Below are 24,304 nucleotides of genomic sequence, written 5' to 3'. Positions count from 1 at the left end.
TCAGAACCGGGTAGGAGGTCAATGGGACAGTCCATATGGTCGGTGTTGAGGAAGGACGTCTGCCCCCCGTTTGCTAAAGACGTCCAAAAAACTATGGTAGGCCGGAGGAATGGCCTGAATTAGATTGGAATCTCCGTCCATGCATAGGAGGATTTGGGGAGCCGTGGGACCCGGGGCGTGGCAGTGTTCCTGACAGTAGGGGGGTAGGAATTGAATGGACCCGGTCTCCCAGTCAATCTGAGGGTTATGGGCTCGCAACCATGGAACCTCCAGAATGACTGGGAAAAGAGGGGAGGCCATAGCATCCAGCCGGAGGCACTCCCGGTGACAGTCAGCTACTGTAGTGCAGATAGGAGTCTCCCGGTCCACCAACCCTGACTTGATACGTGACCCGTCGGCCAAAAATATGTTAAGGCCCCGTTCCCTAGTCTGGAGGGGAATCTTCTGTTGGTTGGCGAAGTCTAAATCCACGATGCAACTACATGCTCCAAAATCAATTATCACCATCATGGTTCTTCCTGGGAGCTGAAAGGAAACAGGTATGGCTAAGTAACTGGAGTGGTTGAGACTTTCAGCAGAGACAGAAGAAAAAATAGAGGCAGACTTACTCATTTTTGCTGGGCAGGAACGCACCATATGACCCGCTTCTCCACAGTACAGGCATAGATTCCTGGACCGCCTCCTCTGGCGTTCCTCGGCTGATAGTGAAGGCCGAGCTAGTCCTAGCTGCATAGGTTCAGGAGTATCCCCAGGCTCTGAAAACTGGCTTCCTCCCAACGAAGGTTGGACTGAGCCCCGAGGGGGTGCCCATGTTGTTCTCTGAGCTTGGCTGGTCCTCTCAAATCTGCGCTCTCGCAGTCTGCGATCTATTTGAATAGCCAACATAATGAGGTCCTCCAAAGAATCAGGGAGGCCTACACAAGCTAATTCGTCCTTAAGGCCCTCGGAAAGCCCTATGCGGAACTGATGGCGTAAGGCTGCGTCATTCCACCGGGTATCCCCCATCCACCGTCTAAATCCCAACGCATATTCCTCTGTAGCCCGGCGGCCCTGTCTGAGGAAATACAGGGCCGTTTCTGCGGGGGCTGCCCGCTGCGGGTCATCGTATAATATGGCCATTGCCTCAAAGAAATCAGTTACCGACTCCAGGTGGGTATCATGGTTTTCCATCAGTCGGTGGGCCCAGTCCTGGGGTTCATCCTGGAGTAGGGATACGATGAATCCCACCTTAACTGACTCCGTGGAAAACGTGCATGGCTGCAGATTAAAATAAAATAGACATGCATTCCGGAAGGCCCTGAATCGTGTTCGGTCCCCGCAAAAACGTTTCGGCAATGGAAAGCGGGGTTCTGGAGAAGGCAGCGCGGCTACAGCTCCAGTAGATGGTCCTGGAGATTCCCCGGATGGAGCCGGGGTAGCCGAACTCTGGGAGGTGGTGGCAGATGCGGTTAGCATCTGCATGCGGTTCTCCAAATGTGTGTATCCATCTTGTAGCGTCTTGACGGCTTGGGTCAAAGCCGCCAGGTGCTGGCATATTTCATCTAGAAGGGATGGTCCTCTTCCAGGCTCTGTCATGGCCGTTTGGTACCGTAAAGAACCACCTGGCTGGACCTCTAGCAACCCACAGGATAGGATTCCCCAGAGCGCGGAGTCTAAGTCCCAGTCCGCTTGTTCACCAGGGCCCCTGATGGTGGGGATGGGGAAATACAGAGGCTACAGGAACTCAGGAAAGACCAAACGACAATCCATGTCAGCGCAGGGCGGATTTAAATACTGCGCCCTGCGCTGTCATTTGTGCCAGGCGTGCACCCACAGCCACGAGTGCGCATGCACGAGTTTCTCTTCGCCGCGGCCGGCCAGGACCTAGTACCCGTACTCCAGCGCGAGTCGGCACATTGCGCCGAGCCCTGTGCCGCGGCGGACCCTGACACAAATCTTCACCCTGCTTTACTGTTGCTGGCTTTTGAAAGATAGGTTCTGAGGGACAGGGGTTTCCCAGGGTCGGTGATTCCTACTATGCTAGAGGTGGACAAATTTACATCTAGGAAGATCTACCATTGCACTTGGAAGGCCTAAATCTTGTGGTGTGAGCCAGTGGTAGTCCATCCACGACCTTGGTGCTGTGGATTTTGGTCTTTCTTCAAGGGGGCGTGGGGAGAGAGCTTGACATAAGTACTGGCGAATTCCAGGTTTCTGCACTTCCAATTTTTTGAAGCACCACCTGGCCTTACACTCCTTGATTCATACCTTCATTCAAGGTGTTTGACATGTAGCTCCTCTGGTACCACCGTGGGATTAGAATTTGGTCTTTTTGGTCCTTCAGAAGCCTCTGTTTGAGAACATTAGAGATTTCCTTGCTTACTCTCTCTCAGAAGGTTGCCTTTTTAGTGGCTATCACGCCACGCACTGAATTTCAGAGCTACTGACCGTGTGTAGTAGGTCTCCAAGGATAAAGTGGTTCTCCATCAACTGTAGGTGGTGTCTGGTTTTCATTTGAATGAGGACAAGCAGACTGTGCTGTAGTCATTGGATGTGGTCTGGGTGATTTGGGTGTATCTGTCAGCTACAGCTTCTTTTCAGAGAACAGATTCTCTTTGCAGTCAGGGGCGAGCCATGTTAGGGCATGGTGGACTGCTGTCACCATTTCTAGGTGGATCAGGCAGATGGTGGTTCAGGCTTACAACATTAAGGATCGAGTTTCTCCATTCCCCATGATGGCACATTCTATCAGGGTGCTTAGTGCTTCCTGGGCATTCCCAAATCAGCCATAAGTAAAAGTATGCACAGACGAACGGTTAGCCACCTTACAAACTTGAGACACCAAGTTCTATAAGGTGGACACTTTTGCATCTTCGGACGCTTCCTTTGACTGTAAAGTTTTGCAAGCAGCTGTTTGAGGTTTTCTGTTCCTTTTGAGCGGTGTTCTTTTGGGTGATTTGTTTTTACTGTTTGCCTGTATGGGAGCATGTTGGCTGTTTGACTCCTGTTTCTCAACCTTCTGTTTTTTGCACTGCTTTGGGCTGTTCCTCTGGTCAAGAATATGAAGAGGCAGTGTCGATAAATGAACAAAGAAAACAGTATTTTTTTTGTTACTCTCATTAAAATTGATGGGCACAGCACCCTCCCCCCTGATTTGTTTGTTGGTACTGCTTGTTACTAACTGGTTTACCTATAGCAGTGTTTATACCAGCCAGGATTGCCCATAGACGGTGCAGAGTTTTTTTTTTTTCATTTAGTGTCCTACTCCTGTGGGTGGCACTATAAACCCTATGGGTGAAAATATGAAGAGCCTGTGTCAGTCAATGAAATCAAGAGATTTGAGTGAGAGAAATTTTACAGTGAGTAACAAAAAAAAAAATTTTTTTTCTTTTCTTATCATGTAACTCACCCTACTGAAATCCTGTGACCTGCGGATTAGTCCGAATCAAATAGTAATGGGGGCATCCATGTTTTGTGCCCCTGCCCAGACCAAACAATTCTGAGACTTTGTCTGATGACTTTATTGCTGCCTGTTGATTGTGGTAAATGTACCCAGGAAATAAATTGCTAATCAAATCCAAGTTTATCTAAAACCATCTGGAAATATTGCCACTCTATACTTTCAAATGCCTTATTGGCTCCAAGAGACCGCAAAGCCCTTTGACCCATGTTATCTGTCGGGGTTTGCATATTTATAAAACGTCGCCTAAAATTGAAAGCTGTCAATTTTTGTGGCATAAAGCCGGCCTGGTCTGGGTGAATAATGGACAGTATAACCCCATTCAATCTGAGAACTAGCACCTTGGCTAGAGTCTTGACATCATTCAGCAGTAAAGATATCAGTTTGTATGAACTAGGATCTATCGGGTCTTTACCTAGTAATAAGTAACAAAACCACATAGGCCCAAGACATTAAAAGAGGAAGACGTGTAGCAAAGGAAGTAAGAACCTGTGGAAGTAAGAGATCCCCATAGCTACAATACACCTCCATTGGAATACCATCATTCCCAGGAGCTGTACAAGTAGGGAAAGACCTGGTTGCACTCTGCAGTTCCTCTAGTATAATGGCAGCATCTAATTTCCTATGGTGGGCTATTGATAGAGGGGGAAGGAAACTGTTCAGAACATATATTTTCTTCTGTCGTTATAAGTCAGCATAAAAACCCGCTAATTCCTTATTGACTTGTTTAGGGATGCTAACACCAGCGGTTTTAGATCATATGACCCCGATGGCTGGGGATGACTGTTGGGATTGGGCAATTTTAGCAAGTAGTCAACTGGTTTTCTCTCCCTTCTCAAAGAATGCCATTTATTGAAAAAAATTTTTACATTCCAATGCAGAAGATTTTAGGTCCAAAGAATCTTGAGTGGACATCCGTACTTCACTTGCAGAGTCTGATTTATTGATAATATAAGCCAGTTCCAGGTAATGCACCTGGTCTTCCACCCTAGTAGTCAAATCTCAGGATGCTTTTTTTAATAGCGTTATGGTCTGCTATAAAGACCCCTCTAAGATACACTTTCCCATTTCTGCAATACATCCTCATACTGAGCTTGATTAAGGAAAAAGTATGTTCTATACATTCATGAGAGGGAAACAGCTGTAGCCAAAAGGCATTACGTTTTCAGGGGGGCGTAGGTAGATTCCTTGAAGTTTGATCTGTTAAATATAATTCGAAGGGTGTTCAAGTCAATCCGGGACTTTTGAGTTTATATAATAAAAGAAACAATTGAGTACTGTCCGTGATACTTTTTTTATTTGCACTAACATACAATTTTGAGGACAAGCTTTCGGGGTATGTCCCCTTCTTCAAAGTCCAAGCAGTACTATACAAATCACAAAGTTTCAGCAGAATATTAGAAGGGATGAAGAAAAAAAAAAAAGAGGCTAGAGATAAGAGACAGCAAAGGCGAGGGGGGGGGGGGGATACTACTCACACAGAGGCAGTCATGCTTGAGGTGATAAAACTGTTGGATAATGATTGAGGAATCCCATGTCCAAATTCAGGTTGTTATCTCTTGTGTCAAATAGAATTATCATTCTTAGTTCAAAAGTTAGTTTTTGAACTAAGATTGACAATTCTATTTGACACAAGAGATAACGGCCTGAATTTGGACATGGGATTCCTCAATCATCCAACAGTTTTATCACCTCAAGCATGACTGCCTCTGTGTGAGTGTAGTATTCCCCCCCCCCCTCACTTTTGCTGTCTCATCTCTAGCCTCTTCTTCTTCTTCTTTTTTTTTTTTTTTCATCCCTTCTAATGTTCTGCTGAAACTTTGTGATTTGTATAGTACTGCTTGGACCTTGAAGAACGGGACATACCCTGAAAGCTTGTCCTCAAAATTGTATGTTAGTGCAAATAAAAAAAGTATCACGGACAGTACTCAATTGTTTCTGTCGCAAATTCACTAATACGGCTACAATCACCTCAAGTATAATTAAAGAACAAATTTCAAGAAGTGAAAATTGCATTTATTTTTTTACATACTCCCCTGCTACATTTATACACTTATCCCAGCATTTAATGCCTGGAAAGCTTCAGCATAGAAAGATTTGCTAGTACGCCTGAATCATCCTAGGAAAGCCTGTTTTACTTTGTCATCAGTGCTGAAATGCTGACCTCCAAGGAACTCTGTTAAGGGGTCCAAACAGGTGGAAATCACTCGGAGCGAGGTCTGGGCTATAAGTGGAATTTCGCAATCCCTCCTGATTGAGTTGCTGTACTGTGCATGTAGTGCGGTGAGCAGTATGAGCTTGTGCGTTGTCCTGGAGAGACAGGATGTCCTTAGTGATTAAACCAGGCATTTGTTTTTACAGATATGTATGCACTTCACTTAGTAGAGTTCACTGTAGATAGTAGCACCATGGGATAGGAAATCCTGGGAACCACCACGGCCGGCATCATCACAGACGGACAAACTGCCATCTTTGAAACATATACACCATTCAAATGTCTTACTGCGGCTGAGCATCTCATCACCTTACTGTGCTTGAAGTCTTCTGTAGATATGCGCCTTTGATAGCAAGAAACTTCATCACCACATGCTGTTCCATGCACGTACTAACACTGTTGTCTGCCATCTTGATTTACAGTCTCTGGACTGGCCTGCAACATGTGTGCCACCTATCAGTAATAGGACACACTTGCCACTTACTACTGCATGTTGTACCGCCAGGATATAGGTGGGCACTATGTGTTTCAGGGGCCTCGCCCTCTCTGTCAAGTCTACCTAAAAAAAAAATGCAACCATTACATCTGATTGGTGAGCTGCAATATATTACATTTTTTGGTTTTTAGTTTAACACCGTTTTTAGGGCTCGTTCACACCATCCGCAGAGACCTGCATTTTTCACCCTAGGAAAACGCAGGTCTCTGCAAGACACAAACAAATGTTTTCTATGTGTCTCATTTACACCAAAACACAGGTGCAATGTGCAATGCGGAGTTGTGCAGAATTATGCAGCATGTTTGCAGTTTCCTTCACAGCTCCAAAACTGGAAAGAAACTGGAAGAAACTGACAGCACCGATCTGCACTCTGTGAGTGAGGCAGTGGAAAGAAGAGTGGAATGGTGCAGTGTGTCCCTACTGCTGGGCCACATATAGGGTGGAAGGGCAGCAGGAAGAAGTGGATGGTGAACAGGGGGGCATGATTGGTGAGGCAGGGGTGCAATCACAGGAACCAATCTCTTGTGTGTTGCTCTCCCTTGCAGGTGCAGCTGAGGCTGCAGAGAAAGGGATTGAGAAATCTTCTCAATCCCTTTCTGTCTCAAAAGCGAGAGATCAGGGGTCTATTTAGACCCCTGATAGTTCACCAAAGCCCCCCCCCTCCCCCCACAAAAAAAAGCATTGGGGAAAAATAGTAAAAAATAATTTAAAAAAGTGTAAAGAATAATTTCAAAAAAATGAGGCCTTATTCACATGGGTTCTCTGGCCCACACAGTGTGAATGTGAGGTTTGATGTACGGCTGGGGTGGCCAATTACTCTGAGGATGCAGTGTCTTTGCTGACACAGTTGCAGGTCCTAATTTGATAGGTGTGCAGGTGAGTGGCCCTGAATGCACACTTTCTATGTTTTGGCTGTACACGTGCAATCAACCACCTGTCAAATTAGGATTTGCAACTGTGTTTGTACAGCTGCTTCATCCCCATAGCATAACATAGGCTGCACACAGCTCCAGCCACATTAAAAATAAAAAACCTGATTCATACTGTGCAGGTCACATGGCCCATGTGAGTGAGCCTCAAAAACAACTAATTCACAAACCGCTTTATTTAGTAAGTCAGTCAGCTTTAAATCTTTAAAATGTAGCTGGAATTTTGCAAGTTCTGTTCTGTTTGTGTCTGCTAGTAATTATTGTAGTGCATCTTTATGCAAAAATTTAATTTTGATTTTTTTTTTTGGGGGGGGGGGGGGTTTGCTCTGTCAGGCAGGCAGGCTGTATGGAACCTTATGATTTCTATCCACAGCCCTGCCTGACTGCTCTATCTACAGAGTTCTGACTACTTTTTTCCTGCTGTTTAGTAAGGGGGGATGATAAAAGAGCTGTGATGGAGAATGGTGGAGGCTGTGATAAGGGGAGACTGGTGATGGTGCTCTAATTAGGGGGACACTGATGAGTAGAAAGCAATGCAGGGGACACTGGTGATGGGGTTCTGATGAAGGGGGCACTGTTGAGGATTTTGATGAGACTCTCATGGGGGAACTCTGATGGAAACTATAATGTAAGAGGGGGGCTCTGATAGGGAATATCATGCACAGAGGACTCTGATGGGAACTTTGATGTAAAGGGAGGCTCAGATGAGACCTATGATATAAAGGGAGGCCCTGCAAAAATGATAGTACTAAATTGTCCAAACTATTCTATTCTCGCTACACAACAGAAATGGAAGTGGTGTGAATCTGTGCATAAAGAAAACGTGCATGAAAAAAAACAGATGTCAGCGTGCATAAAACTGTGCATAAAAACTGATGTAAACTCATGTCTGTGCAGGTGAAATCTGCACATTATTTTTCCATCTGTTTTTCTGCACGTATGGTGTGAATGAGGCCTTAAGGTACTCTTTGGATTTTGGGCCTTTCTGTGTGGCTAGGCTGTGAAAATCTGACACATGGTATCTCCATACTCAGGAGGAGTAGCAGAATGTGTAATTTTAGCTAGGTCTATGCTCTGTGTTAGAAATATCCTCTTAAATAACTGCTTTGTTTAAAAAAAAAAAAAAAAAGAATACATTATCCAATTGCCCTCCTTTTACCCCCCCCCCCCCCTTCTTGACCAGGCAATTTTTTTGCAATACGGCTCTGCGTTATTTTAGCTGACAATTGTGTGGTCATGCACCCAAATGCAATTTTTGTCCTTTTTTTTTGTCCACAAATGGAGCTTTTTTTGGTGGTATATGATCAGCTCTGTGGTTTAATTTTTTTGCGCTATAAACAAAAAAAGACCGACAAGTTAGAAAAAAAAAACAATATTTTTGACTTTTTGCTGTAAAACATATCCAGTAAACAAAAATGTAAAAATCAAATTTCGTGATAAATTTAGACCAAAATGTATTCTGCTACATGTCTTTGCTAAAAAAACAAAAACAAAAAAAAACTCAATACGTGTAAATTAATTGCTGTACGTGAAAGTTATAGCATATACTAATGGCGGTATATATACTGGAATTATATATTTTTCCAGTGCTAGTAATGGCGGCGATCAGCGACTTATAGCGGGACTGCGGCGGGCATTCTGTCACTGGGGGGGGGCACTGATTAACTGCCACTGACATCCCCACTGACACTAACACAGTGATCAGTGCTAATAAAAAGCACTGACACTGTACTAATGACACTGGGCAGGAAGGGGTTAACATCTGGGGTGATCAAAGGGTTAACTGTGTGCTTTTACTATTTTGTCTGTGTGAGCTTTACTCAGTAAGCAGGCTGCTTTGCTTTGTATTGCTCTGTTATGCAGAGCAAAACAAAGCAGCGTGCTGGTGCTGACAGGTGAGAGATCTGTATTGTTTACATACAGACCTCTCCTCTGTCACTGTTCTTCGACGCACGTGTCCCCTACCCGAAAATACAAAATCACATACATACATATATACATCTGCACACGTGATTTCAAAAAACTTTACAAAAAAATACATTTTCAAAGGACTGTGTCTCTTAGAAAATACTTTTGGTGCTTTTCTTTCCAGAATGTGGTCATTTTGTGGGTTATTCTACTGTCCTGGTGTTCCAGGGCTAGGTATTCAGGAAATGAAAGGCATAATTTTGCCCCTAGAAAGACTTAACATGATTGTTCACTTTTTCATTAAAATAAACATGTTATACTTGCCTGAAAACAGAGCAGACCTGATCCTCCTCTTCTCAGGACCCCACTAGTACTCCTGGCTCCTCTAGCCCCCCCCCCCCCAGAAATGACATAGGCAGTGAGAACATTAGGATTTATCAATTTTCAGATATACCATGGTTTGTAAACTCAATAATTTTCACAAAGATTAAATAATAGACACCTATTCTGTTCACTAAAGGAATGTAACAGAATACATATTAGCCTAAATGTATGGATCAAGATTATTTGTAAAGTTTTATTGTCGAAAATATGACAAATGTGGTGGTTGGGGGGGTGGGGGGTTTCTCCAAAATGTTTTGTTTTTTTTCTTTATATGGCAAAAAACTAAAGAGCCCTGTGTTGGTTAAATGCTACCAAAAAGAAAGAGCTATCTGTCTCAAAAATAAAATAGATAAAATGAATTTGGGTACAGTGTTTCTCGGCTGAGTAATTGTCATTTAAATTGTGACAGCACAGAAAAGTGCAAAATGGTCTGGACTGGAAGGGGGTAGAACAGTCCTGTCTTGAAGTGGTTAAAGTGCATTTCTACCTTTGTGGCCAAATTACAATAACCTCTACTTTATCTTTGTTACATGTTCCCAACGTTAAAACTTTAAAATAAATATAAGGGTTAATATTTTCTATTAATGTAGTGAGAACATATTCTACATCCTTCTACTGAGAATTATGCACATTGTGTAAAATTACTCCTATGTCTGTTTTAGTTTTCAGTGGAATGTGAATTTTTAAAAGAAGAATTGAAAACCGAGCAATTGCCTGTTACGCATGCCCTTTCATTTGGTATGTACATGTGATATCTGTTAACACCATTTAGCAATGTTTCAGCAGAATATTTTATAGCAAAGAGATTGATTCTTGGTGTAATAAAGAAAGCTTGTTTTTAAGTATAATGTAAAGGAGTACAGTAAAATATACATTCTTTTTAGATATCTTTTACAAATTGTAGGTGTTTAACACCAGCAACTGCATTTCTGTCAACAGTGTTCATACTTTAGAAGTTACAAGTATGAACAAATGCAAAGACCTCAGAGTACTACCTCTTCTCAAAACTTGGAACATGGAACTAAACGAAATCTGAGCACCCCAAACCAAAAATGCTATTTAATTCATTTTTAATATTGAAAACAAACTCATCCATCCATCTCTTAATGCTTTATTTTACTGAGAAATCACTTTGAAAAACACCCCCTTAGCATTTCTAGCCATGCCCATCTTGAGTAAAGGCAGATGATTCATGTAGACATTACTTCCTGGAATCCATCTGCCCTTGGCTCAGGCATGTAGGCAGGATGGTATGCTTCCCTGAGAAAGCCCCACCTCATCTCCTGAAGATTCCTGGGATGTAGGACACCATTTGCCTAGGCATAGAAACCAGGAAGTGAATAAAGAAATGTAAAAAAAAAAAAGTTTAAAACAAGTAAATTTAATATACTTTCCCATCTACTCTATTTAGTAATGCTAGCAGCATAAGGATTAAAAATAATCAGTGTTGGTTGAGAGTGACATTCCACTTTAACTTTAGATAAGGGTCATAAAGTAATTATTCAAAGAAACATCTAAAGCTTGCCGGCTCTCCTGAACTTTTTTTAGGGTCTTTAGTAAAAGAAAACCACTCTTTAAGGAACCTTGGCTATCTCGCTATCTGTTGTCGAAAAGGAGGTATCTGTCCAGCTTCACTTAAAATTTTCCTCCATGTCTGCCGTCTCCTTGATCACACTATTGTCACTGTAGACTGACATGTAGTTTGAGAGGTATAGAAGTAAATGGTTAGAGCACCTGTCATGTTTTATTGCTATCTGGTGCTCCATGAGAGTTTCTTGTTCACTTCGTTTGTAGAGAAGAGAACTGCTAGGGCCTTCCTCCATCAGCTTATTTTTTTTTTTACCTGTGTCCCTATTTCAGATTTTCCCACACTTTCATATAGGTAAAACTGAGAAAATCTTTCCAACTGAGCCCTGGGTAGCAGTAAAAAGGTGTCAAAGGTTGTAACCCGTATTACGGTATTAAAAACTAAACAAGAATAGGCTAGAAATACATATGAAATAATGTGAAATGTGTACAGTATTAGCATACACTTTTGAATGACATGAAATTGTAATTAAAGTGTATGTTACCCCAAAATTTCATGTGATGTTCCTGTGTTACCATGCACTTGTATTAAAAAGTATCCTGTTCGTGGGCGCTCGTGAGCAGCGCATGAGGATGGCCTCTTGGTGACCACGCTCCTCCACTGCTGGACACATCACTCCTTCCCTGCCTCCTGGGGAGCCTGTTCTGTCCCCCACCCTTGCCCTCATCCTGAGCTGCCCTCCCCCACCTCCTATGGGGAAGAAATTGGCAGCCTCCTGCATCTTCAGCGTTCGGTTGCCGGACCGGTCCGGTGATGCGGCCTACTCGCCTCCAGAAGCCCCGGCTTTGATTTTGGCCGCTTCCCTGCCGCTACCCATGGGCGGCATGGATGCCCCTTTGGACCTGGAGAGCCTGCCTGACATTCCTGCAGACCTCCCACAGCCCCCCTTGTGGGACGCAGACCTCCTAGCCAGGTTCAAGACCATGCTGCAGCAGGAGCTTCACACCGCAACCTCCAGACTAGCGACTCATCTCACTAAGGAGATTTGCGAATTGGGAAGCCGCACTGATATTCTTGAATATAAGATGGATGCCGCGGCTACGGTGATAGGAAATCATAAGCCGGACCTTTCAGATCTGAAAAAAGAGCTTGACGCAGCTTTCTTGCGTCTGGAAGACTTTGAGAATAGGTCCCGTCGGGGTAATCTTCACCTGCGTGGCTTGCCCAAAGCCATAATATGCATTCCTTAAGGTCCTGTATTTGACATTGTCTATTTGTATGTTCCCCTCCCCTTTTTTCCTCCTCCCCTTTTTTCCTCCTCCCCTTTTTTCCTCCTCCCCTTTTTTCCCTCCTCCCCTTTTTCCCTCCTCCCCTTTTTTCCCTCCCTATCTTCCCCTTTTTTCCCTCCTTTTTCCTTCCCCCTTCCCCTTTTCTCCCCCTCTCCATGAAGGCTGTTTATGACGCACCCATGTGTCCGGTGGTAGACCTACCCCGTATGTGTGTCCTTGCGGTTGGGACGCAATTTCCACTGATTGTGGTTTCGTTACACTACCTTAGAATGTACAGTTTCTTCTTCTGTCTCTTTTTTGTTGTCGGGTTTTTTTTCTCTTTTCTCACGAATCTGGAGCAGCCCAGGGTAAGGTTGCATTTGAGAATTGGACCGTCATTCTTAGCGTATTTTGGCAGCTGAATTCCCTTGACTCAGTATGACTTTAAAACCTTTAAATATATTTTTCTCAAAATATCCATGATTTTAATTCTCTGACCATGCGTTCTAAAGTGTTCCATCATCCTAAGTCCCAAGACGTGGACGTAGTCTGTCTGCAGGAGACAAGGTTTTCTTAATCCTCCGCGCTGCACTATCTCTCTCATCATTATCCAACCTTTTTCTCTGCTTCACCCCTTGAGAAGCATAGGGGTGTGGTGATTGCTTTTAGACGCAATCTGCTGTTTACTTGCAACCTGGAAATAGCTGATCCCACTGGCAGGTATTTGCTCCTCTGGGGTACCCTTTGGGACCAGGAGGTGACCCTGGTGGGTTATTATGCACCAAACAGATTTCAACACAAATTTGTTTCTCACTAGTTGAAGGTGATTTTGCACCATGAACGTGGTATTCTCATATTGCCGGGTGATTTGAATGTTGCTCTTAATTCCTCTGTCGATCGCCGTTACCCGGTGTGAGGGACCCTTATCCACGACCTTTCTCAGGAATCTAAATTGCGTGATACGCTGTAAGCTTATGGTTTGGTAGTTGTCTGGTGGGAAATGCTTCCTACGTCGCGGGAATACACTTTTTATAGGGCTCCACACCTGAGCTTTTGTATAATATATCACGTCTTCATTTCCTTCAAACATTTATCTTTAATTCAAAAGATTGTCATCTCGACCTCACCCTGGTCTGATCATGACACGTTAGTTTTTTCACTGTATCTTTCTGGTATGGCTCGGCCCTCTTTTCTGTGGAAACTCAATGAATCCCTGCTCACCACCTAGGCTTCTTGCTCCCAGGTTCTTTCACACATTCTATCCTATTTTACAGACGATGTGGGTTCTGTATCCTCAGCCGTCTCTCTGTGGGAGGCTCACAAAGCCACCATCTGGGGTCACCTGATTCAGATTGCTTCGTTCAGGAAACATGCCAGAGAGAAGAGGATGTTGAAATTGACCTCACGATTGGCCGTGGTAGACGCTACCTGGAAAGCCTGGTCGACTACAGCCAATAGGAAAGCTCGAGATGTGGTGGCTGCTGAACTTGATCTTCTTTCCACTACACGGGCTGAGAAGGCCTTGTGTTGGGCCGGCCATAAGTTTTATACATGCGCCAATAAAGCGGGGCCAATGTTGGCCAAGAAACTTAATTTGCTAGGTCGCACGGATAAACCTGTTAAACTCCGAGTGAGGGGTGGTGGCCTTACCTCAGACCCTGTGAAGATTACTCAGATTTGCAAATTTTTTTGGTCTCCCTTTACCAGAAACCGAATACCTTTGTCGCGGAACATGCTGATAATTTTTTCGCTGAGCTGTGCCTACCCTCCTTATCCGTTGCAGCCTGGGATGCCCTGAATGCGGATATCTCCGAATCTGAACTCTACCAAGCCATCAAATCTTTGAAAGCCTCCAAGGCTCCAGGCCCAGATGGGTTTTCTGGACTCTACTATAAAAAATTTGCCACCATTCTGGTTTCTCACTTGGCTGCCTTTTTTAATTCTTTGAAGCAGGGTTCCCGGCTTCTGAAGATGCCTTTGAACCGCAAGCTTTCAGACTGATCTTGCTGCTAAATGTGGACTTGAAGATTCTAGGAACGGTTCTGAGCACCTGAATTAATAAGTATCTACTCTCACTTATCCACAGAGATCAGGTTGGCTTCGTTCCGGGGCGACAAGCTGCTGATAACATACGTAAAGTCATCCATCTCCTTCATATCTTACATCACCGCAGGATACCGTGGTTTGTTTTATCCCTGGACATTTATAAAGCACTCGATCCGCTTTCTTGGGAGTATTTGACATATACGCTGTCTAGATGGGGGTTTGGTGATGCATTTTTGGCTTGCATCTCGGCTTTATAGTCGTCTCCCTCAGCTTCTGTCAAATATGCAGGCTTTTTTTCCCTCATCTTTCCCTATTTTCAGGGGCACCAGACAGGGATGCCCACTATCACCTGCTCTTTTTTTTCTCGCTCTCGAACCTCTAGCTGCAGCCATTCGAAATCACCTGGATGTTTCTGGTGTCCCCTATGCTGGCACTCAATTCAAGTCCAACTTTTATGCGGATGATGTTCTTCTGGTTTTAACCAATCCTCTCATCACTCTCCCCAATCTCCAGATCATATTGGATCGTTTTTCGGCTATATCTGGCCTTAGCATCAATTTGTCTAAAACCACGGCATTGAATATTACACTCCCTTGCCGATCTGGTTGAACGGTTGCAGACACAATTTCCCTACCGTTGGGCATCCCAGTCTCTGGCTTATCTTGGCGTTACACTTACTACCTCCTACTCTGCTTTATTTTCGGCTAAATATTACCCCTTACTGCGATCTGTTACTTCCCTGCTTCATTCTTGGCAGTTTCCTTCTTTACCATGGATTGGCCGAATACATGCTGTCAAGATGACTATCTTGCCAAAGATCATGTACTTTTTTCGCACTCTCCCTATTCAGGTCCTTGCCTAGATCCACTCTGTATACTCAGACTACAGGGAGATTTGGGAGTGCCACATGTTTCTAGATACTATTTGGCGGCTCAACTCTCCCAGTTGTCCATGCTTCATGCCACGACAGATATCCCGTTATGGGTACTCTTGGAATTACCCAACTGTGTTCCACTTTCCTTAATTACATTGCTTTGGCTCCCGCCTAAGTTGCGCCATCCGTATTTGAGCCCCATCATGATTCACAGTTTACGAATCTGGGATTCTGTTAAATATTCGGGTAATTTGATATCATCATTTTTGCTGATTACGCATAATCCTTTAATTCCACCAGGCTTAGAACACCCCCCTTCTTTCTCTTGGTGGACCTCCCATGGCTTTGTTATTGTACATGATTTTCTGAGCGCTCGTACGCTTCCATCCTGGGAGTCTCTTCGAGAATCACGGGGGGTCCCGCCACGGGAATATTATCGGTATTTGCAATTGCGCCACTGGGTCCTCTCCCTCCGTCGTACCTCATATACATATCTTTACCGCAAAACGCCATTTGAACACATCTGTCAACATTCCCCAGGGTCCCCTGGTCTCATTTCTGTAATTGATGCCTCTCTTAACAGTAGGTCCTCCTCACCACCCCTGTCTTATGTCTCTCAATGGGAGCGAGATCTAGGTTTCTCGATTGCGGCGGAGGATTGGCATAGGGCCTGAAGGATGGTGGCGAAATGTTCCTTCAATACCGTCACTCTTGAGGCAGCCTACAAAGTTCTCCTGTGGTGGTACTGGGTCCCGGCTCAGACTGCTCACTTTATCCCGACTGGCGGAGATAGGTGTTTCCAGAACTGTGGTCTACGTGGGGACGTCTTGCACATTTGGTGGTCGTGCCCACGATTGATAGGCTTCTGGTCTAGGGTTTTTGGTTTGCTGCAAATGTTATTTTATATTACGGTACGTAGGGGTGCAAGGGTGGCCCTCCTGCATTGCCCAATTTTGGGTCTGTCTACGTCTCAGCAGACATTGGCATCCTACCTATTCGTTTCGGCCAAACGTGCTATAGCTCAAGCTTGGAGAACCCTTTCAGTTGTCTTCCGGGGGATTAAGACTCAGATGAATGCTATGCTGATCAATGAACAGATGTCTAGCGTTCTTCAAGATTCTCATCCGAGATTCCTTAGGATTTGGGAACCTTGGATACGTTATTCCCTGCCATCCCTGCCTCCTACTGGCTATGGCCTCTTATAGTCGTTGCCTGTGCTAGCCCTGGATCCGTGACTCTTCTAGTCTTCCTTTCTTCCATGTTTTCTCTCTGAATATTTCTTTCTTCTTTATTATTTTCTATGTTTTTATATTTTCTTTGTACTTTTTGCTGTCAGTTTTGGGGTTTTTTTTTTTCCTTTCCCGTATACTTCTCGGTAGGTGTTTTTCCTCTTTTTTTTTTTTTTTTTTTTTTCCCGGTAATATGATGGATTGCTGCTGCTACTATATGGTTCGGCTTTTTGCCGTCCCTCCTTGATGTCATTGGACGTTCCGTTTATTTGGCTAATACACCCTGCTGACTTTTATCTGCTCATGTATGTTATTGTTCTGCTCTGCCCCTGTGTGGGTGTATCATGAGCTTGTTGTATTATAAAAACAAAAACTTCTTTAATAAAAATATTGAAATAGAAAATGTATCCTGTTCTCTTTTCATTGCTTTGTGTGTGTGAAATACTTGGTGATCCTGTCAGTTTCCCTGCTTTCGTGTTTTAAACTGACCATTCCAGGGTTTGGAAGCATATCCATCCCAGCGTGGTCAGCTTGCCCCATTGCATTCTACTTGGCGTAACAGCCTGTCTGTGCTCCCGTGGTCAGACTTATGCAGCATGCCGCATAAACAGCTGAAGAGAATTGTATTGCTGTTTCTCCGGCTGTCTCACCTCCCTGCCCAGCTCATCACAGAGTATTTGTGTCTGCATTTTACACAGGACTGTGCCTGTGGTCTGTTCAGGCTACTTCTGCTACCCCCCCCCCATCCCCCATCGTCACAAGGAGTCTCTACTGTAGTGGTTGTCAACTCATCCACTAAAGGGGGCCTAAAATGCGACCTTTGTCATCAGCAAAGAGCTGCACATATTGTTCAGTATTTGTTCTGCTTGAAAGGACTGTCAGAAACTGCAGACCCGATAAAGAAAATAAGTGACGTAGATTGTTTAACCACCCTGGCGGTATTCCCGAGTGTAGCTCGGGGTAAAGTTTCTGTACCAAAAGCGGTAACCCCGAGCTACACTCGGGCTTACCATGCGGTGCTGCATAGGGAGTCCCTGCAGAGCTTACCTTGTCCTTCGCTCCCGCGATGTGTCCCCTGCAGTGTCCCCGGCCATCTCCTCCGGCTGATGCCGGCATCCGGCTTCTTTATTACGGTCCATGTGACGTCGGGACGTACGGGCGGCGGCGGGAAATTTGAAAATTAAAAAAAAGTTATTTTTTTCAAAACTAATTTTACATAGTAAAACATTGCTGTTTCAAACCATTTCACATCCATTTTGTCCCTAGTGCTTTGTCCTGTCCCCTGTCTGCATTTTGACCGTTCTTTCTGCCTGGAAACTTAGAAAAGTCCATGGTGTCCAAAAAGCGTCCCTTTAGGTCAAAAGCGGGTTTAGATCAGCTAGAGAACAGCGATAGTAAATCAGAACCACTTGCAGAATTGAGGGATAATGATTCGTGGAGAAATTCATCATCAGACACTGAAAACAATTTTGCGACTTTGCTCAGTGATGTGCGAACTTGGCGCTATATTTCAAATTTCAGTGTTTTTGGTTTGATTATATTATTGAATTAAATGTATTATTATTATATTATTATTTTTTGATTTATTAAATTATAATTTATGATTTTGTGTTTTGAAATTTTATCATACCCGGGATGTTTAATAGACTCTTGTTCGGACAGATTTCAGTGAGTTATTCCTAAATATTACAGCCTACAATAAAAAAACTACATATTTCCATGCAAAATAATGGTACCGCTTTCAGCACCAAAAATCTTTAAATAATCATACCGCTAGGGAGGTTAAAATGCTAAATGTTTGGCTGGAATATGCTACAGAATCTGAAACTGGAAACATGTTACATTAAGCTAGTAGAGATCAATGCTATTACCCTAATCAATGTTCCCACTAAAGACTGCTGAGGTTCCAGGGCCACACATCATATACCCAAGGGCCGCATGTGGTCCTCAGTCAAAAGGTTGGACACCAGAGCTCTACACCCATCTCTCTAAGCCCTTATAACAGCTAAAAAAAGATCTTGTGATCATTTTATGATCAAATGTTTTCCTTTTGCTTTTCTATTCAGCACTAGCGGAATGCAATACTGTGAAGAACAGAAGTCGGGATATTTCAATATTTTTGCCAAATTTGGTATTAATGCTAACTCTAATAATAAGATAAAATCAGCACTAAGCAGAGCCAAATCATGATTTTCAAGAGGGACCAAGGGATATCCTCTAAAGCTCTGATACCTAGCATTAGAGTAGTGCAGGCCATAGACGGGGAGAAAACCGGCCGGTTTTTTAACAAAAAAAATGAAAAATCGGTCGTTCAATAGACCGACGTTACCACCAACAGTAAAAAAGAATCGGCCGATTTTCTTCCCGTCTACGGCCGGCATTTAATTACTTCTGTCCCTGCAGAGCCGCGCTAATATATTTGACATTAAATATATTGCGGTTGCAACATTGTATCTATTTGTATCCATTTCGGATACAGATGGGTTTTTTCGGATACAAATAGATACATTGTTGCAACCGCAATACTTTTTCATGTCAAATATAATAGCTGACTGGAATTCTTCTTTTCTCTTCTTCTTTCTCTTCTTCTTTCTCTCCTTTCTCTTCTTCTTCTTTCTCTCCTTTCTCTTCTTCTTCTTGCTCTCCTTTCTCTTCTTCTTCTTGCTCTCCTTTCTCTTCTTCTTCTTGCTCTCCTTTCTCTTCTTCTTCTTGCTCTCCTTTCTCTTCTTCTTCTTGCTCTCCTTTCTCTTCTTCTTCTTGCCCTCCTTTCTCTTCTTCTTCTTGCCCTCCTTTCTCTTCTTCTTCTTGCCCTCCTTTCTCTTCTTCTTCTTGCCCTCCTTTCTCTTCTTCTTCTTGCCCTCCTTTCTCTTCTTCTTCTTGCCCTCCTTTCTCTTCTCCTTCTTCCTCTTCTCCTTCTTCCTCTTCTCCTTCTTCCTCTTCTCCTTCTTCCTCCTTTTTTTCTTCTTCTTTTTAGTTCTCTTCTTCCAGGTCACGGCTCATGCGCAGATTTTTTATCGTAAAAAAATCGGCCGATTTGCCCATCATTGCTGCGAAGATCGGCAAAATCGGCTGATTTTATTCCAACTTTACTGATCAAAAAAATCAGATAAAATCCAGAAAAATGGCCGACCAATTAACCCATTAACGGTGCGGAAATCGACCGATTTTCCACCCATCTATGGCCTACATAGGTGGCTAGAGATGAAGTTTAGCTGCTAGTAACAGGTAGTTTTAGGCAGCAAGTGAACATTGTGTCCCTGAAGTTGATGAGTTGAAAGCAGAAAAATTGGACAAGCACTTGAAGGATAAGTTTACCTTTTGAAAAAAATAATAAAATGCACATACTTTAGCAGGTAAAAAAATGCACATTTGTAATTTTTTTTTTTGGGGAGCCTGCAGAGCATTGGACCCACAATCGGCAGATCGTGGGTGCAATGTCGGGCTACTGCAGATCCTCAGAATAGCTGTCTGCACATACCTCCCATACAGGCAGGCAGTTACTTGAGAGCAGGAAGATCAATGAGAGTGCTCACCATCGCGCTCGTAGTTCATTTAGAATTACAAGCCTTCAGCTGCAATGGCTGACAGACCTTGTAGTCTATTCATTCAAGAGCCAGATTGTAATGGTTAAACAACTGGGTCAGAGCAAACTGCAGCTCTTGAGGGATGTTCCCGGTCTGCAATGGTCAGGACTTAATAAAAGTTGCCCAAGCAACAAAAACCAGCAACATGGCCATGGGCAGCCCTATGGCTCATTGATGTAAATTATGTGGGGAACAAAGACTGGCCCATATAGTCTGATTCAATAAAAGCTCTATTGTAGCTCAAATTGCTGAGAAAGCTCATGCTGGTTTCGATAGAAATGTGTCAGAACACAAAGTGCTTTGCAGTTTGATGTTTATGAGGCTGCATTGCCAAAGACCATCAGGGTACCCATGCTGACCCATGTCTAAAGCCTAAAGTGCTTACAATGGGCATGTGAGCATCAGAACTGGACCATGGAAAGAAGGAAGAAGGTGGCCTGGTCTGATGAATTCAAGAATGATTTGAGGAACACAACGAGCTGAGGTGTTGACTTGGCCTCCATATTCCCTTAATCTCAATCCAATTAACCATCTGTGGGATGTGTTGGACAAGTCCAGTCTATGGAGGCTCCACCTTTCAACTAACTGGACTTCAAGTGGTTCTAAAGGCAAAAGTTTTTTTTGTTGTTCTTTTTAACTTTCTCTGCAGAGAACCATTATGTGTGTTATAGTAATAAACCTTCCAATGCCTGTGCAAATTGATGATGAGGTCCACATAGTCCATATAATCTAAAAAATTAAATGGGTGCTGGAAAAAGACAGGTTTCTGTCTGTCTCTCATACATACTCCAACAAATCTCTAGACTCTAATTTGATAGTTAGATATTTATTTATGTGTTGTCATTTCTTCTCACCTCAAAAAATATGGCTTTTTGCATACAGACATAATAAATTACTGATGTTTATATGCTGGATCTTACTAGATGAAAAATCTTGCGTAAAGTTATGTTGCATAAAGACATTGCATATACACACATAGAATTTGTCATCCTCTTCTAGCTCCAAGTGTTTCAGTTTATGCATATACATGTACTTGCACCTACACACACGCAAACATTACTGCACTTAAGCATTTTTTTTTGTTTAAATGGCTTTGAGCACATGACTGCTTTACAGATCTTTATGCAGCTGTGTGCATTGTCCAGAAGACAACAATGCACCTGCGTTCAGAAGCCTAAAAAAATAAAATACCTACACTGCTGAAAACACAAACGTACACAAGAGGCCAATATTTGATTAACTATGCACCCACCAACATTATATCTAAATTTTGACAGCAGAGTAAAGTGTAGAGTGAACTTCCACTATCAATAGCCAGCAGATATCTTATAAAGGTGATTTGTTTGAGTGCCTCAGCTATTGGATGTACTTTACAACTGTTGTGTATCTCAGGGTACCTTTTGAAAAATTGTTGGTATTTTTAGAGATCTCATATAGAGAAATAAAACGTCTAGACTGCGTATAGAAAAGTTATCACTTAAGATGAATGAAGGTAGAATAGCTATCCCCAACCGGTGAATTTATTTGGCTGGGCAGGTACAGTATTTTGTGGGTTAGGCCAAGCATACTCATCCCTATATAGTTACATAGTTACTCTGGCTAAAAAAAGACAAAAGTCCTTCCAGTTCAACCATGAGCAAAAAAAAAGTTATAATCCTATACCCACAGTTGATCCAGAGGAAGGCAAATAAACCCAGCAAAGCATGATCCAATTTGCTCCTGCAGGGGAAACAAATTCCTTCCTGATCCCCCGAGAGGCAATCGGATATTCCCTGGATCAACTTTACCTATAAATGGTAGTAACCAGTTCTATTCTGTGTATCCAAAAAAGAATCCAGGCCTTTTTTAAAGCAATCCACTGAGCTGGCCAGAACCAACTCTTGAGGGAGTGTATTCCACATTTTTTACAGCTCTCACTGTGAAGAAACCTTTCCGTGTTTGGAGATTAAATTTCCTCCAGACGTAAATAGAGTGCCCCCTTGTTCTCTGTGATAACCTCGGGGTGAATAGCTCAACACCGAGTTCACTATATGAACCACTGATGTATTTATACATGTTTATCATATCGCCCCTTATTTTCCTCTTCTCAAGAGAGAATAAATTCAGTTCCTCTAATCTTTCCTCATAGCTGAGCTTTTCCATGCCTCTTATCAGTTTGGTTGCCCTTCTCTGTACTTTCTCCAGTTCCCCAATGTTCTTTTTGTGAATTGGTGCCCAAAACTGAACTGCATATTCCAGATGAGGTATTACTAATGATTTGTACAGGGGTAAAATGATCTCTCTCTGGAGTCTATACCTCTTATAATACAAGAGATGATTTTGCTTGCTTTAGAAACTGCAGCTTGGCATTGCATGCCATTTAATAAGCTTGTGATCTACCAGAACCCCAGATCCTTCTCCACCATTGATTCCCCCCAATTGTACTCCCCCTAGTATGTATGATGCATTCATATTCTTAGTCCCCAAGTGTATCACCTTACATTTATCAACATTAACCCCTTGGCGCCGGCTCCTCCCGGCCCTGTAAGGGTTTCAGAAACCGGGAGGCGGGGCAGGGTTTTTGGGTCATGTGACCACCATGATTCGCTTTCACGGCGCTCACATGATCGGGGAATGTCCTGATCGCAAGAGGAGATCGGGACCTTTCCGTGAGTACCGGCTATGTGTGCTGGGACTCAGAAAATATGTTTTTCTTAATTGCACGCAAATGTGCGGCCACTGTGTCAAGGCCGGCGCCAAGAGGATAAACGTCATTTGCAATATAGTTGCCCAATTAAACAGTGCATTGAGGTCAGCTTGTAAGTTGAAGACATCCTGTAAGGACGTTATTCCACTGCACAGCTTGGTGTCATCTGCAAAGACTGAAATGGTATTTTTAATCCCAGACCCTATAAAGTTTATAAATATATTAAAAAGTAAGTGTCCCAACACTGAACCTTGGGGTACACCACTGACAACCCTAGACCATTTATATTCTGAATTATTAATCACTACTCTTTGAATACAATCTTTTAGCCAGTTTTCTATCCATTTACATACAGATTTTTCCAAGCCCGTAAACTTTACCTTACACATTAGCCGTGTCTGGGGAACTGTGCCAAACGCTTTTGCAAAATCCAATGCCATTACCATGTCCACCGCCACCCCTCTGTCCAAGGTTTTGCTCACCTCCTCATAAAAAGAAGTCAGGTTTGTTTGACAACTTCTGTCTTTCATGAATCCATGCTGTCTGTTGCTTAAAATATTTTTTTCCAGCAAAAACTCAACTATGTGGTCTTTTATTAAACCCCCCAGTATCTTCCCAGCTATAGAAGTTAAACTAACAGGTCTATAATTACTTGGTAAAGATTGTGAACCCTTTTTAAATATTGGCACCACATTGGCCTTACACCAATCCAGTGGTACTATGCCAGTCATTAAAGAGTCCCAAAAAATTAGAAACAATGGCTTTGAAATGACAGAGCTCAATTCTTTAAGGACCTGTGGGTGTATGCCATCCAGTCCTCGAGCTTTATTCTAAGTATTTTTGGATCATATCAATTGTGAGCCAATGTGGATCATCTGAAGCTGTGCCAATACCATGCCCATTATGGGCCAGAGCTCCCCCATGCTACTTTGTATACACAGAGCTGAAGAAGGTATTAAATAAATTTGCCTTCTCTTTGTCCCCAGTCACCCACTCTAGATTATTTTGTAAAGGGCCTACATGCTAGGACGGGACCTTTTTACTATTAATATATTTGAAGAATTTTGGGGGTTTTGTCCTGCTATCTTTTGCAATCTGTCGGTCGTTTTCAATTTTTGCGGCCTTTATTTCCTTTTTACATATTCTGTTATATTCTTTGTAATGTTTAAATGATGATAGCGGTCCTTCGTTTTTATATTTAATAAAAGCTCAATTTTTATAGCCTTTTTAACTTTTTCTGTAAGCCACATAGGTTTTATTTTTAGCCTTTTAAACTTGTTGCCCATGGGAATATATTTTGCAGTGTGTTCACATACAGTCTTTTTGTAGAACTCCCATTTCTGTGTTGTGTTCATTGATGCCAATATTCCCTCCCTTTCTAAATCTTGGAGAGCATCTCTCAGCCTTGGAAAATTAGCTCTCTTAAAATTGAGCGTTTATATTTTTCCCATATGTGCTTGCTGTTTACAGCTAACAATAAATTAAATCATGTTGTGGTCACTGCTACCCAGATGTTCTTTATATCAGCTGTTAAGTTTCAGTGTGGGAGAATTAGAAGAAAGGATACATCCAGTTGCTGGGAAGATTCCAATCCTCCAATTAATAGATATATTTTGGAGATTGGTCAATAATTTACTAGTGATAAAGAGATTTACATCTTTCAGACCCATTTGAAATAATTCTTTATATAAAAAAGTGGTGAAGTTAGAAGGTATTTA

At 42.9% G+C, this 24,304-nt stretch overlaps 1 protein-coding gene across 2 annotated transcripts in view; it reads left to right on the top strand.

The window, feature by feature from the left end:
* Nucleotides 1–24,304, top strand: part of PGAP1 (post-GPI attachment to proteins inositol deacylase 1) — a 446,717-nt gene that overhangs the window by 280,959 nt on the left and 141,454 nt on the right. For both annotated transcript variants that reach the window (XM_089692689.1, XM_089692690.1), the window contains exon 14: nt 10,034–10,109. In XM_089692689.1, coding sequence (XP_089548815.1) covers nt 10,034–10,109 — 76 coding nt within the window. The remainder of the gene's footprint in view (nt 1–10,033; nt 10,110–24,304) is intronic.

Source organism: Staurois parvus, unplaced genomic scaffold (assembly GCF_062004578.1).
Source record: "Staurois parvus isolate SC_StPar_1 unplaced genomic scaffold, SC_StPar_1.0 ptg000601l, whole genome shotgun sequence".
NCBI classification, from domain to species: Eukaryota; Metazoa; Chordata; class Amphibia; order Anura; family Ranidae; genus Staurois; species Staurois parvus.
The sequence above is the reverse complement of the archived record's forward strand: the minus strand, read 5'-3'. Positions and strand labels throughout refer to the sequence as shown.